At 40.0% G+C, this 13,798-nt stretch overlaps 1 protein-coding gene and 1 long non-coding RNA gene across 15 annotated transcripts in view; one reads left to right on the top strand and one right to left on the bottom strand.

Moving 5' to 3' along the window:
* Positions 1 to 13,798, bottom strand: part of pard3ab (par-3 family cell polarity regulator alpha, b) — a 373,665-nt gene that overhangs the window by 293,550 nt on the left and 66,317 nt on the right. For all 14 annotated transcript variants that reach the window (XR_014870592.1, XM_085140456.1, XM_085140460.1 and 11 more), the window contains exon 2: positions 6,202 to 6,303. Coding sequence is in view for 13 of the 14 variants with exons in the window: in XM_085140456.1 (XP_084996582.1) it covers positions 6,202 to 6,303 (102 nt within the window). In the remaining variant the exon portion in view is untranslated. The remainder of the gene's footprint in view (positions 1 to 6,201; positions 6,304 to 13,798) is intronic.
* Positions 9,155 to 10,783, top strand: LOC146497263 (uncharacterized). Its single transcript, XR_014870595.1, has 2 exons — positions 9,155 to 9,928; positions 10,047 to 10,783. It is a non-coding gene; the product is annotated as an uncharacterized LOC146497263 (long non-coding RNA).

The raw sequence follows: 13,798 nt of genomic DNA, 5'->3' as shown, positions 1-13,798 counted from the left end.
TCATATTGCTCCGACTCCACACATGCACGCGTGCGCACACACAGGCGCACACACAGGCGCGCGCATCACCAACTGTGAGTGGTAGCCTGCTCGTCTGTTGATATTCTGTGACAGGATAAACAGAAGACTGATGGAGTGGTTTTAAGAAACTCCTCTGGGTTTATTTAACCCAGCGGCCCCTCCTGTCTGTGTCTATTCGTCTCCTACACGGGAAGACGCTTCTATATTCAGCTCAGACTAAGATATCGCCTGGATCAAAATCAAAAACATGCATGAGGCAAACTCAAGCCAGAACTAGTATACAAGGAACATCACTCGGTCTTTCTGTTCAGTGTATCGTATTAATCAAAACAAAACAAAACGTACAAAAACACTCAAACTTTTCCAAGTTAAACACCGATGCAATGAAGACGCTGTGTAAATTTAACATGTTTGAAGAAGGCACAGATGTCTGCACACACACACACTCCGACACACGGAGCTAAATATTCAGTGTGCCTGTCACAGAGCCAGACACCATGCTGACCGGGACCAGACGTGTCAGCGATGGAGTGAAGGCAAGCGCAGCTGTGCGGCACACCCTGACACCACACACGCTCAGAGGAATGTGGTGCTGGCACCGCCCAGGTGCCGTCACTTAGGGTTGTGACATCGCTGCAGGAGTTTGCGTAGGGACAAGTCTGTCATCGGACTCCCGGGGTACGTCGGTGGGTGCGCGTCAGAAGAGAGCAAAGAGAACTGGATGACAGAAGGTAGCAAAGATATCCGAGTGTTCGCATATGAAGGTCCACTGTCCAGGAGCAGGATGGGGAGCTTTAATCTAGCATATTTTCGTTGGGCTCCTGGAAAAAAAAAAACAATGCAAGCACAAGGGGAAGATATAAGGTGGGTTATGCTGGGTAGTGTTGTGCTGCCAAGACTGCACGTGTGTGTTGCAGTACAGAAGAGTGTGTGCATGTCTTAGGTAACTATTAATGTACTGCCCCTGGACTTTGATCATCCTCACCAATCTTTATTGTGTTGTCTAAAGTATTTTTACGTTGCAGGCCAAACCTTAGCACGTACACTGTGTCTGCAGGTTACTACTGTACAGCTGTACTTATCTATCGTAAAGTAAATGGCCTTCATTTGTATAGCGCTTTTCTAGTCCCTAAGGACCCCAAAGCGCTTCACACTACATTCAGTCATTCACCCATTTACACACACATTCACACACTGGTGATGGTAAGCTACATTGTAGCCACAGCTGCCCTGGGGCACACTGACAGAGGCGAGGCTGCCGGACACAGGCGCCACTGGGCCCTCTGACCACCACCAGTAGGCAAACATGGGGTTAGTATCTTGCCCAAGGATATTTGGCATGCAGCCAGGAGGCAGCCTGGGATTGAACCACCGACCTTCTGATTAGTGGCTGACCTGCTCTGCCACCTGAGCTACACCCAAAGAAGCAGCAAAATTTCCACCTTCATGTAATCTAATCAAAGCAAGACGCTTCATGATCTCCATTAGTAACAATGTACAGTGTTGGGTCGCTCGAGTGAAAAAGAAGTCATAGCATGATAGATGAAGCAAAACTGGAATAATGGAGTCTTAAAAAAATTAAATATATATATATAAAACATATATAAAAATATATATATTTATTTTTATTTTTTTTTTAAGACTCCATTATTCCAGTTTTGCTTCATCTATCATGCTTTCACTACACATTAACTACCACATCTCCATATGGCTAATAAACATGAACAACATGAAGGGGAGAAAGGGAAGAGGGAGCCACAGCACAAGACTAGAAAGAGCGAGCAAGAGAGAGATTTGGTTTCTATTTAATAATTAGCTCATTCACTTGCAATTAATATTGTTCCTTGACTGAGTAATTTAAATACATTAAGCACATATAGTACAGTAATGCTGTACTGAGAACAGGGAGGCTGCAGACAGTATAATTAATACTGCGCTCTGCCACCCCTGGAGGTCATCGGCAGATCCTCCTGTCTCAGTAAAACCTGGGCCATCACAGCACTCCGTCCAGCACCTGTTTGACCCGCTGCCCTCTGGTAGGCGCCTCAGGTCAATCAGGTCCCGCACCTCCAGTCTCACTAACAGCTCCTTGCCCTGGGCCTAACCCTAACCCCACCCCAGCCCACTCACTGCACCACTCTGAGCCATGATCCGAGTAACCCACCTCGCTCGGGTCACTCACACATGGACTCTAGTCAGACTTTTCTTTGCACTTCCAAGCACTTTGCAACTTGTTCCCTAATGTGTGCCCTTCTCTTATTTTTCTATGTATCCCTCTTGATTATATACATTTCCCCTGCTTGCTACTTATTCTTTTTGTCTACTGTTTATATTTTATTCTGCCACTGTTGGTGTGGAGCACCCACAATTTCATTGCACATGTACAATGACAATTAAAGGTTATTCTGTTCTATTCTAGTGAATGACCCAAGTAATAGCATTTAAACCATGCAGCCAATCAAACAGGTATCTTCTATGACCACAAGCAATGACTACTAACTGAATTATGAACTATAAAGAGAGTCAGCCACCAAAGTAGATTCTTAGTTATTGATGTTGTTACAGTTCATAGAAAATATGGTATGAAGGGGGAAAAGGAAGGAAGTCTGATGAAAGAAGGAAAAGATGGCATCTGAAAAAATATTCCCTCTGTGTGAGTTCAAACTGCCACTTTTTTCTGGCGACGATGATACTGACTGTACGGTGTTAAATACACACTTTATACTTAAAGGTGCTTCCACAGATACAGACACAAACACTCGGTAAAGTATTAAACTGTGTTGTATATACTTGTATTCCCCAGATGAGCACTACACGCAGCCCGTTTCATTCCAGTGTAAGCTAATAAAAGTGTCCTTGTGTGATGGGCCAGACATTCCTTCCAGTCTTTAAAAAGCTCCTGTGCAATGGCAGAGATGAGTCACAGCTGCCAGGAGACCACCAGTCATGTTCAGTGGGACACACGGAGTCACTCACACTCATACATGTTTTATGTCCCTACGTTTCCCCTCTGTTCTCGCGCTAAGTGTACATGAATGTGGATCGGTGTAAAAGCACATCAGACTCTTCCTGTTGGAGTGTTAAATCTACACAAATCCACAGTTTTCAAAAACTAAAAACAACGGGAGAATATTTAAAACTACTGATGACAAACTTAAATTTAAAAGTAAAAATATTAAGGTTCACTGACATCGCTGGTACTTGAGAGCAAGAATGTTTAGAAAGCTGGTTGTGGTGCTGTTTCACATCCTTATAAGGGATATTCCTTTTGGTATGAGCGCCACTTGATAAAGCCACATTATAAACATAAACAATTTATATTAAAAAAAAATCCCCATTTATTTGTAGCGTCTGTATTAGCTGTTTAACATTATTACTTTTATTTGTCATCATCATAAATAATTACACAAAAGGAAGAGCATCTCTTCAAGTGCTCACTGGGCTAATACAGAAAGGATAACATCTCGTTACAATGTCACGTTCTGCTGTGCTTCTACTCTTATGGCTGATGCCTGTAAACGTTCAAACTTTGTAGAAAAGCAAAACATCCACCCGCAAAGGATTTTGTGTCATAGCGGTGAGAGTGATGCAGATGTGTGTCAGCGAGGCTGACAGGTTGTCATGTATGAAATGTACGCACACTCTTCTGCGCCAAACGCCTGCAGGGACCAATGAGAGCCGAGCATAAAAGACAGAGGGATGTGAAAAGATGAGCATGATGACAGCTCGTTGTAAGGGTGCACACGTAAACACATGAACTCACAAACGTGCAGATAAACACTGAGGCATGGGGGCTTGTAAACAAAGGTTGAAAGGGTTGCATGAGAGAGTGTGCGCCGCAGAAAGCACAAAGACTCCACAAAGACACAAAGAGCCACTGACTGTAGAGCAGATGGGAGAAGTTAAGTAGATCCTGTGCACCTGAAATCTCAATTCTTACTTTAACTTTAGCTGGAGTTTTCGTGTTTGGGCCCCCAAAGTTCTACCAAATGTTACGAGTTCTAAAACTGTTAGCACCTATGGAAAAATCAGCTCTTCATCTTTGAAAATACAATCAGAAGTTTTTATCTGTGTGCAGAAGTCTGTTTCCAGTGGAATACCTCACAGAGACTCTCGATATATTTTCAGATTACTGGCTAAATGAACCGCTTAGAAATAATAGCTGGCATTGATTGGCTGAAAACAAATGAGTGCAGCGAATAGAAGTGGGAGATCCAAACATCGATACCAATCCTGGTATTGGTACTGGATCAATACTGGCTCAAAAGGATTGATACTTTCTAGGGCTGGGCGATATATCGATTTTTTGAAAAAATATCGATATATTTCATACGAGATATAAGATGTGACAATATCCTTTATATCGATATGGTCTATGTTACGTTATAATTATACTTGTGGAGCCACAAGTTTGCCTCTCTTTCACCCACTTTTGTCTCTACGCAACGTTACTCGGCCTCGCCTCTTCTTCACTGAACACAACTCCCCCTCCTCCCCCATAGCTTCACCTGCAGGCAGCGACAAGATGGACACGGCAAATCTCCTTTAGCGAGTTGTGGGGCTGGACGGCGTCAATGTGTTAGCGAGCTAACCGCGCTAACCACGCTAACGACATGCAGCCCACAGGGGCTGCACGGCCTAAAATCCTGTCATTTTCTCAAAAGTTGACAGCGCGCCTTATGTATGAATCCTGGTTGTGCTTACTGACCGCGAACCGATTTTAGGTGGTACACGGCGCTCAGCAATCTGTCAAAAAATGTTTTAGTACGACTTTGGTAAGCTAAGGAGATGCAGCGCTTGATGGATTGTCGGAGCATTACGGCTACCGTAGTCTGGAGCCTCGCGGAGTGATTACGTACTGTGCTTCAACGTAATATTACCGTATTGTGTGTGTATAAGGGCCAGAAAGAGGATTTCAAACTCAAGGCTGTCAGTCACACAGTAGAAGTTGGGAACAGAGCAGCTGGGAAATCTTTGTTATTATGCTCAGCGTGTGTTAGTTTACATTTTGACTGCACAATTATGAGCTTTTTGTTATGCACAAAAACAACATTGTTTTCTTTTATTTATGGAGCATGATTATTTAATAAATGCTGATAATTTATTTTTGAGTAATTTCTTCATGTAACTCTATGCTGTATGTAAATAAAAATGCCTGTGTGACATCTGGGACACAGTGTGACTAAGAACTCTCTTTTTGTTCTTAACTTATGGCTTTAAAATAAATATTGAGATATATATCTTATATCGCCACCCAGCTAAAAAATATCGAGATATGAATTTTGGGTCATATCGCCCAGCCCTAATACTTTCTATCCTTTAAGTTTAGTATGTAGGCCACTGAATTGTGCAATTATTATCATTTTTTAAATTGAAAATGTACTTAAAATTTTCACTATAAAAATGTTGAATTGAGTTGAGTGTCGCATCTATTTGTTTATAGCCTAGAGGACATTTAAACGACAGAAGTCGACCCAAAGTGCTTCACAGACGGGCAGATTTACATTCCAGGTCTCCAAAAAACTATAAGAAGTGGAAGGGGGTTTTGTTGCGTTAACTAATTATTGTAGAAAGTCAAAATCACAGTGATTTAGTAGCCGTTAAAATGTGTTCAGAATTTGCAAGTCGACGACTGAACTCATAAATCATGACACACTCTCCCAAAATTTTCGCACACCACCAGTGGCTGAGACGCTGCTCATGAATAACAGCAGTAAAAAAAAATAAATTTAAGTTATCTTTTTTTTTTTTTTGGACCAACTTTTTTGTCCCCCACCAACCACCATGACCTGAATCAGAATGGCAACACAGTCAGGGAGGTTGGAGTTTATGTGCATGCACAAATGATGAGTGCCTAGTTTGATAGCTGTAGACTTTGGGAAGAAAACAACTGAATATTTACATTCCTGACCTCAGAAAGTCGTGATTCAGGAGCTCTAAAGTAAAGCACACTGCTCGATCTGTTTAACTTAGATTTACCAAGAGATAGGCGAGGCCATGTAAATATATGGGGAGCGTTTAACTGATTAAAGAGATGGTTGATGACGGCATTAATGAAAATCCAGAAACCGATAAGAGGCGCTTTGGTGCACAACAAATTCTCTTATCTGTCTGGTCAGTGAGCACTTCCTGTGCCTTGGAAAACAGAAAAAAAAATCTTCATGAACAGACATTACTCACCCTGTCTTTGTCATCAGCCACATCGCAAAGCACATCATCCAGGTCGAGGATTCCCCCATCACCGTGCTCCAACCGGTGAACCTGCAGCCAGTAGCTGGCATCCTGCAGAACAAGGAGGCAACAAGATCAAAATCAACAGTTATTTTAAAATGACCCGACACATGAAAATTTGGGGCAGCAACTGTAAGAAGATGCATATGTTCCAAATGACCTTCAAGACCCATTTTATTCATTTTATATTTTAAATGCAAAGAAATGAGTGCACACAACCTTAAAGCATAAACATCGTGAGAACTGATAAAGGGTTTTAGTAGAAAAGTAGACATGACTGAAAATCCCTCGAAATCTCTTTGGAGCTTACACGAGTCCACCAGCGGACGCTCCAAACACTTTGACATGCCACTCATCTCATCATTGTTGGCTCTTTAAAGCAAGACTATCACAGTCATCGAGACCTGCGAGGAATGCCACCCACCACTACCATATAATCAAGTTCAATTACGTGTCAAAGTTTCTGACATGAAAAGCACATGCAAAGGTCACGCTTGATTGAAATAAGTGGGAATGGGTTAAGAAAAGAGAGGTGAAAGAAAAAGACACTGTACAATTACAGAAAAATGTAGCTTTACAATAACAATATAAGGCAGGGATAAAAGGTAGAGTATTACCGCCATCACGCAGTTCTAAATAGGAAATCCAACTCCCAGATGATTGTAAAGCCCCCTCCCTGGGTCTTGACATGCAAAAACATGAGCACATGTAACTTGCTCCAAGCTAAACAGGAGAACGAGTCGAGTGCACATGCATGGAAGTGCCCAGTGTCCTGGCATCATTTGACGAAGTATTAACTTTTGAAGTGACTGTTTGGCTTCGTCCCACACACACAGCAGCCTTGAGGGTTACAGACTCATTACCCACTTATACAGTTCCACTCCACTGCAACACACGCAGGTCACTGCAAAAGGGCACCAGACGCACGTCTGATGTGTTTAACTGGCAAACTAATACTACATGACAGGCCTGCCTCGGAGAAGGAAACAGATTTTTTTGGGGAAATAAAAATGCAACTACACAGCAATGATAGTTTTGATAGTCTGAGTCTAAATGCACTCAGTGAAAACACAACAATTCAAACAGCTGCATTAGTATTTTTCATGTGTTGCTCTTTTTTAGCTTCTCTTTAACTCACCCACTCGCTGCTGTGACAGATGTCATAGTTTATTACAGCCAGTGTCACTTTGTGCAACCCCACACACACACAAAGACCCTGTGGATTCTAAATGATGGATCTCAGACACAAACACACAAAACATTTAATGTCAGCGATTTTATAAAGGAAAAGATGAAAAAAAGAAGTTTGGCCAGACCAGACTTTAGTAGTGATTGAACCGTAATCATTAACAGTGAACCATCCTAAAGCATCACTGTCTCAGAAACACTTGTTTAAAAAGAAACGGAGACCTCAAACACAACGTGTGTTTGTAACAAAATGAAACTTGAAGTTTATTAGGAACACTCCGCTGTACGCGACTATAAATAAAAGATGGAAGTTCTGGAAATCAAAGCTAAGCTGTAAAACTTATCTGACACAGAAAAGCAGTAGCCAGCACTCACCAGAACTACATCTGCAAACAAGCCAATGCAAACAAATTACTGTAGGTTTCTGTGTGTGCTCAAGAACTTTTTTTTTTTTTTAATTTATCGCTGCCTGTTATAACTGAAAGCATTCAGTCCAAAGTATTCATCTGAAACAGAGCCAGCACGTCCAACTTTTGTGTTTGTTGTGGGAAAGAAAGCCACAAACCACTGCCTTTAAGCCAGTTCAGCCAAAACACATTTTACTGTTTTGTTTTGAATCAACTGGGGCGTCTCCCCAAAAACCATAAAATCTAAACACTTTGTTAATCATAAACAATAAATCAATGAGTGAGCGTTCAAGAATGGCTTAAAAAGCCAGGATTTTACCTACTTTACAAAAACTGTTACGTCAATTTGAGAATGACCCCGATAACCCATCAGCTTATTAGAAAATTTATATACAATGTATCTAATACACTTTAAAATAATAAGGATACAGATTTAAAAAGTAATACTAATCCAGCCTGCTCTTAAGATAGTCACACATAATAAGTGCACATAGCAGCACAGTCTATTTAAAGTCCCCTATAGTATGTCAGTGTGGGGACAGACCAGGGTTGGGCACAAAGAGACTTTAAAACTGATGTGTGCGTTTGTGTGTTGTTCTGTGGTGCCAAGTTCATCGCGCAAAAATAGCTCACAGCAAAATGTCACGGTGCCAGACTTAAGACAAGGGACTAAGTCACATAGTAAACAATGTTTCAACATAACAGCTCTCTGATGTGGGTATTACAACTTTTTGTGCACATCATCCCTCAAACTGTCTCGACTTTCGGAGAGAAAAAAACAAAACATTACAAACAAGTTAATGTGGCATCTTCTTCCTCACTCGAGTTTGATCCCTCTGGGCCTCATTGAGATTCTCACGACATTATTCTGCTGAAGCTCTCTGCTAAAGAAAGGAGGAGCGATCTAAACTATTGGAGCCCTCAACAGTCCAACAGCAGTCTTGAAAGGAGGCCAAGGCAAACACGTTGGCAGCAGGGGAAGCCCATCACTACGTTTTAGCGAGACAATGCCGAATCGTGAGCACCAAGGTCTCTCTAACACCGTGAAAAGGAATGTCTGGAAGTGCCAGTGTCCACAGTTGAGAAGTATTCAAATGCTATTACACAGTCCTGAGTGTACTGACATGTGACAAAGACGCTGTATGCAAAGTTGTGGAGGCAGACTAACTCGATGTGTTTCGCAAGATACTCTACAATAAGTTACAATTTTTAACTATAAAGGGAAAAAAAGCCTGGAAAAATGCTGAATCGTTTAATAAGATATCAAATGTTTAAAAAAATATATATATCTTACAGCATAAATAAAGCAGCCTGTTTAACAGGAAGCCATCAAAATGATGTGAAATATAAGCCTTTAAAAAAAAAATCGCTTTTCAACAACAAATCTTTCAAGGTCTTACACGATACTATTTTCACACAGTCCCAATAATACATTTATGATATAAATTGCATCACATGTAGCAGCCTTGGAATTTGTCCAGTACAAGAAATGTGTGAGGAGAAAGTGACATTTGCATGTAAGGACAAGAAAAAGAAAAAACTATGTTTTAATACTTTCAGTGCACAACTTCTCATGACATAGTGGCACAGCGTGTTAAACAAGAATAACAATAAGGTGAATAATACATGCAAATAAGGGCTGTGTTTTTACTTGACGGTAGTTATTTTAATTTTGAGGACATTAATAAAGCTATCAGGACAAGTTTTTGTTTGTTTGTTTAAACGAGGAAACTGTATTCCTGAGCTGAAGTAACAGCAGCAGTCCAGAACTCTACAGTACTTTTCAAATCAAAGCACCAAACTGTTGTCCAGCATACAAAACAATGCGTGGATTTATCGTGGCAACACTCATTCTGATCACAGCAGTGTGCTGTAGGAGACTTTGCACCACAATGTCTCTTGAAGACCTCAGCGTATACTTAGAATCGGACGAGAGTGACAACGATGCCAAAAAACTCTGGAGTTACGGTGAATCTGACGACAACGGCAGCGAGGTGAATTACGGGGATCTTGTTTGCCTGCATGACAATCTGGTGAACTTTGAAAACATCTACTTAAACAACGCAGTTATAGACATGGAGGTAAGGTTATTTTAGGTGATTAAATAGCGTTATAGCTGAAACATTGAATATCTTTGTATTTTATGCCACAATAAATGATAAATGATGATGGCGGCAGAAATGATTTCTTTATTTTCAGCACTACTTGGTGAGTGAGGGTGGACAAAGCTTTGAAAATGACAGCAGAGAGTCTCCAATCGCTCTGATTCGAGACTATATGGAAAGCACTGAAGGGCTGTTGCCCAGCAGTTCCTCCTCATTGCCTTCTGTTGTACCACCTGAAGCCGCGGCGAGCCCAGGCACAGATGACTCGGAGAACTCTACTGTGAGGTTGCTTCAAGATTTAGAAGATTTTATCCAGGTGTTTCAAAGCATGATCGCCTCATTCTCCTCCACGTCATCAGACTCAAGTGAGTCTGATTTACAGGGGACCAACTGGGATGACATAGACACCTCGGAATGAAAATCTAGAGCGCCAACCTCGATGGTGTGAGCAATTATCCAATAAACAAGTGCATCATAGTCTTCATGCTAATTATTTTATTTCTGTAGGAAGTACAGAAGTAATTTTTTTTGTAGCCAGGTTAAGCTATAAACATTTTATGTATCACATGGCCAGAAGAATTAAAAACCCCAAAATGAGCCAATGACACTCAGATTTTAACAAACTCAGTCCAGATTTAACCAGAAAAGAGTTTTTAGAGCTTTTTTATTTGATGATAATGGTTTTTGTTGTTTAAATTTTGGCTAAAGAGGGTTCCGCCCTTTTTTTTAAAATAAGCCAAATAAATGCATGACGAAATCCAATATTTAAAAGTTATTCGACTTTACAGCTCCGATGGTCAACTGGATTTAAAGGGATATTCCGTATGATTTTTTTTTAAAAAAGAGAAAAAAAGTAGTTTTCAGAAAAACAGAAACAGTTAAAGAGAAGAAAAGTGTTCTTCTGATTAAAACATTAAATAATTTTAAAAACACTTGTGAAAAATGTGTTCAAACTCCAAGAGAAGACTAACCTGAAATAAAGAAAGGGAACACCAAGACGTACGACAACATTGTGCATCTCCAGTTAAAAAGCTGGTTTGGTTACATTATGTGTTCACAGTTCTCACACAGAAAACAATCTATGCTGTTAGGTTAGAGGCTTTAGCACAGATTATAGGGGTGGGGGAAAAATCGATACTGTGTAGTATCGTGATATTTTGTTTGCTAATAATGTATCGATACAGTTACAGCAGAAATCGATATTTTGTTACAAAAAAGGTTTTTGTGCTCTGACTTCAGAGCATGTTGATCCTTTTTCTGAGCAACAATCCTGACATTCCTTCACTGTCCAAATGTGTTTAACTTTTTTTTTGGCAGCAATAAACATGACAGTTTACTTATTTTAATTTAAGACATGTTTTATTTTAATTAAGTTTAAAACTTTTTTATTTAATGTCAAATTATATTTTGTTTTAATTTACTTTCAAATTCTTCAGTTGCTGAAGGGGCTGCATCGTTTTCATGAATTGCATAGTTCAGAATAGCTATAATTGTACCAGATGGTTGATTCAGTTAAGTTGGACTAGACTGTAATACAAACCGTTCAGTTTGTCAACAATAAAACTGAAATGAGAAAAAGACTGAGTGTGAGACTTTGTTATTAGATAAAATGAATATTGATAAAGTTTACCTTTATGTACAGAATCTGAATATCGCAAAATATTTTTTAAAAATTGCAATAATGTCGCAATTATGCGTTAAGTATTGTGATAATATCGTATCGTGGGATGTATGGTGATTCCCACCTCTAACAGATTACCTGGTATTCAGGCATTTGTGACATTGGCACTGTTTACTATAGTTATAAAAAACTCACTGTGTGTCACTTTAAAGGCTTTAAAAAGGATGATGTTGGGAATCCATATAAAGTCAATCCAAAGACATGTGCAGATACCAACTTGTCTTCAGTGGCACAGATTACATGTACCTACAACATTTTTAAACTTGTGAAACTGAACCGTGTTCACCTCGGGGCTGAATGAAACCAATTCTCAAATGTTCACTCTCTATCAATCATCCCTTTGTTGCACAGATCATAAAGAGGTATTTTGGGGGGGGTGAATTTTGAGCCAAAGACACTCCTGTGTGCCTTAAAGAAACGCAGCATTGTTCTGCCAGATCCAGCCTTCTGCTACACAGTGTGTCAGAGCTTGTAGACACTCTGTGTTCTTGCCAAAGGTTTGGGTTTTGTTATGATCTCTTGCAGTGGTTATGCATTACTGTGCCAAAAAAGAGACATGACAAACTGTAGGTCATGTTCCCACCTACTCCTGTATTTGCTGCTCTTCGTCTTACTGTAAATGAGGTCTCTTTTTTGTTTTTTTAAACTCCCTTTTCAGCCCTCCTTTCTCTTTATTCTGTCTTTTGTCAAACATTTCAGTCATTTTTTAACGTATTTTTTAAATCTTTGTTTTAATAAAAGTAACAGATTGCTGCCTTACGCTTTACACGAATTAAAATGTGTTTATTATTTCAGAAGTCGCCTGCAGTGTTCCCCTTTACTGGGAATCCTCTACACATCTCACAAAGCCTACGGTGATGGATCAGTGCAGATCCAAAAGCATTTGTTGTGTCAACTTTAATTTGCAAGTTGAGTGTGACACCGTTTTGTACTCTCCAGAGAGCTTCCCCGTCACTAAAAAATGCATTTTGCTGCAGTCTTCTCTCCACCTCCCTTTTAATTTAGGAAGAAGGGGCAGAGGAAAGAGCTGTGAAGCACAGAAGATCTGAAAGAATATTTAAGAGCATGTAGATTCTAAACACAGGCCAGATGGAGACCTGGGGAGGAAGTCACTTAAAGGAAATGAGATGGTGGAAGCTCCCAAAAATCAAGACAATGTGACACTCATCTTATGGTGAGGGCAAACACATGCTTTATCCTCACAGCAGGCTCCACTAATGAACAGTGGATTAAGAGCACACAGTGGGGTTTTTGTCACTTAAGTGGTGCATGAATGTGTGCACGCTCAACTCACTGTAGTTTCCCTGACCTTGATTTCACAACAGCCAATAAACCCTCACTTACTTTATCGGTTCACCCAGTTTAACTTTCTGTATACAGTATTTTCCTTTTAATAACAAACAGACTGATTCGTGCGTGTAGCTTGCAAAAGTCAGAGAGCTCTTTCCCTGCAATTGAATTAGCGTCTGCAATTGAAAGCTAGATTTTTCATCCATACTTTTGGATTTTTCCAGATTGTTCCAAACCAAAAATTACAGGATTTAAACCTTTCGTGAACCACAATCCGTAACAAACAGTTAACACTGGTCCAACAACTAGAAGTGGTCTTGATTACTAGTGTGAAAACATGTCTCAACGCGGACTCTGTAACCTATTCCAGAACCATATCAGAAAATGTTTTTAAAATAAAACTTAATGCAAAAACTTTATAAAACAAGGAAAAACTTGAGAAAAACAGTATTGAGAAAGAATAAGCAGGAGAGTACACTGACTGTATAATGAGTATATTGCCTGAACTTGCTCCCAGTAACACAAATTGCATAATATTTCTATACAAGCAACACACTTTTCCATTATTTTTCTCTATTTTTCAAAAGGCAGAAGGGTAACATATAAAATAATAGAATAATAGCCAATATAGGTTAAGTATCATGAAACACAAGGGAGTTCTTCCTCCCCAATGTCCCCAAATGGTTGCTCAAAGATCATGATCAAATCAATGGTGCTCCTGTTCTAATTGGGTCATGTTTTATTTTGTTTGTTTTTTTCCCCTTGGAATATAAACCTTCGTATGATGACACTTGCTGTGAGCTCAAAACTGAATTAAACTGAATTGAGCTGAATTTGAAGAATTGCATGGAAATAAACTGGAGTTTACAATCAGG

This window comes from Neolamprologus multifasciatus, chromosome 18, assembly GCF_963576455.1.
Source record: "Neolamprologus multifasciatus chromosome 18, fNeoMul1.2, whole genome shotgun sequence".
NCBI classification, from domain to species: Eukaryota; Metazoa; Chordata; class Actinopteri; order Cichliformes; family Cichlidae; genus Neolamprologus; species Neolamprologus multifasciatus.
The sequence above is the reverse complement of the archived record's forward strand: the minus strand, read 5'-3'. Positions and strand labels throughout refer to the sequence as shown.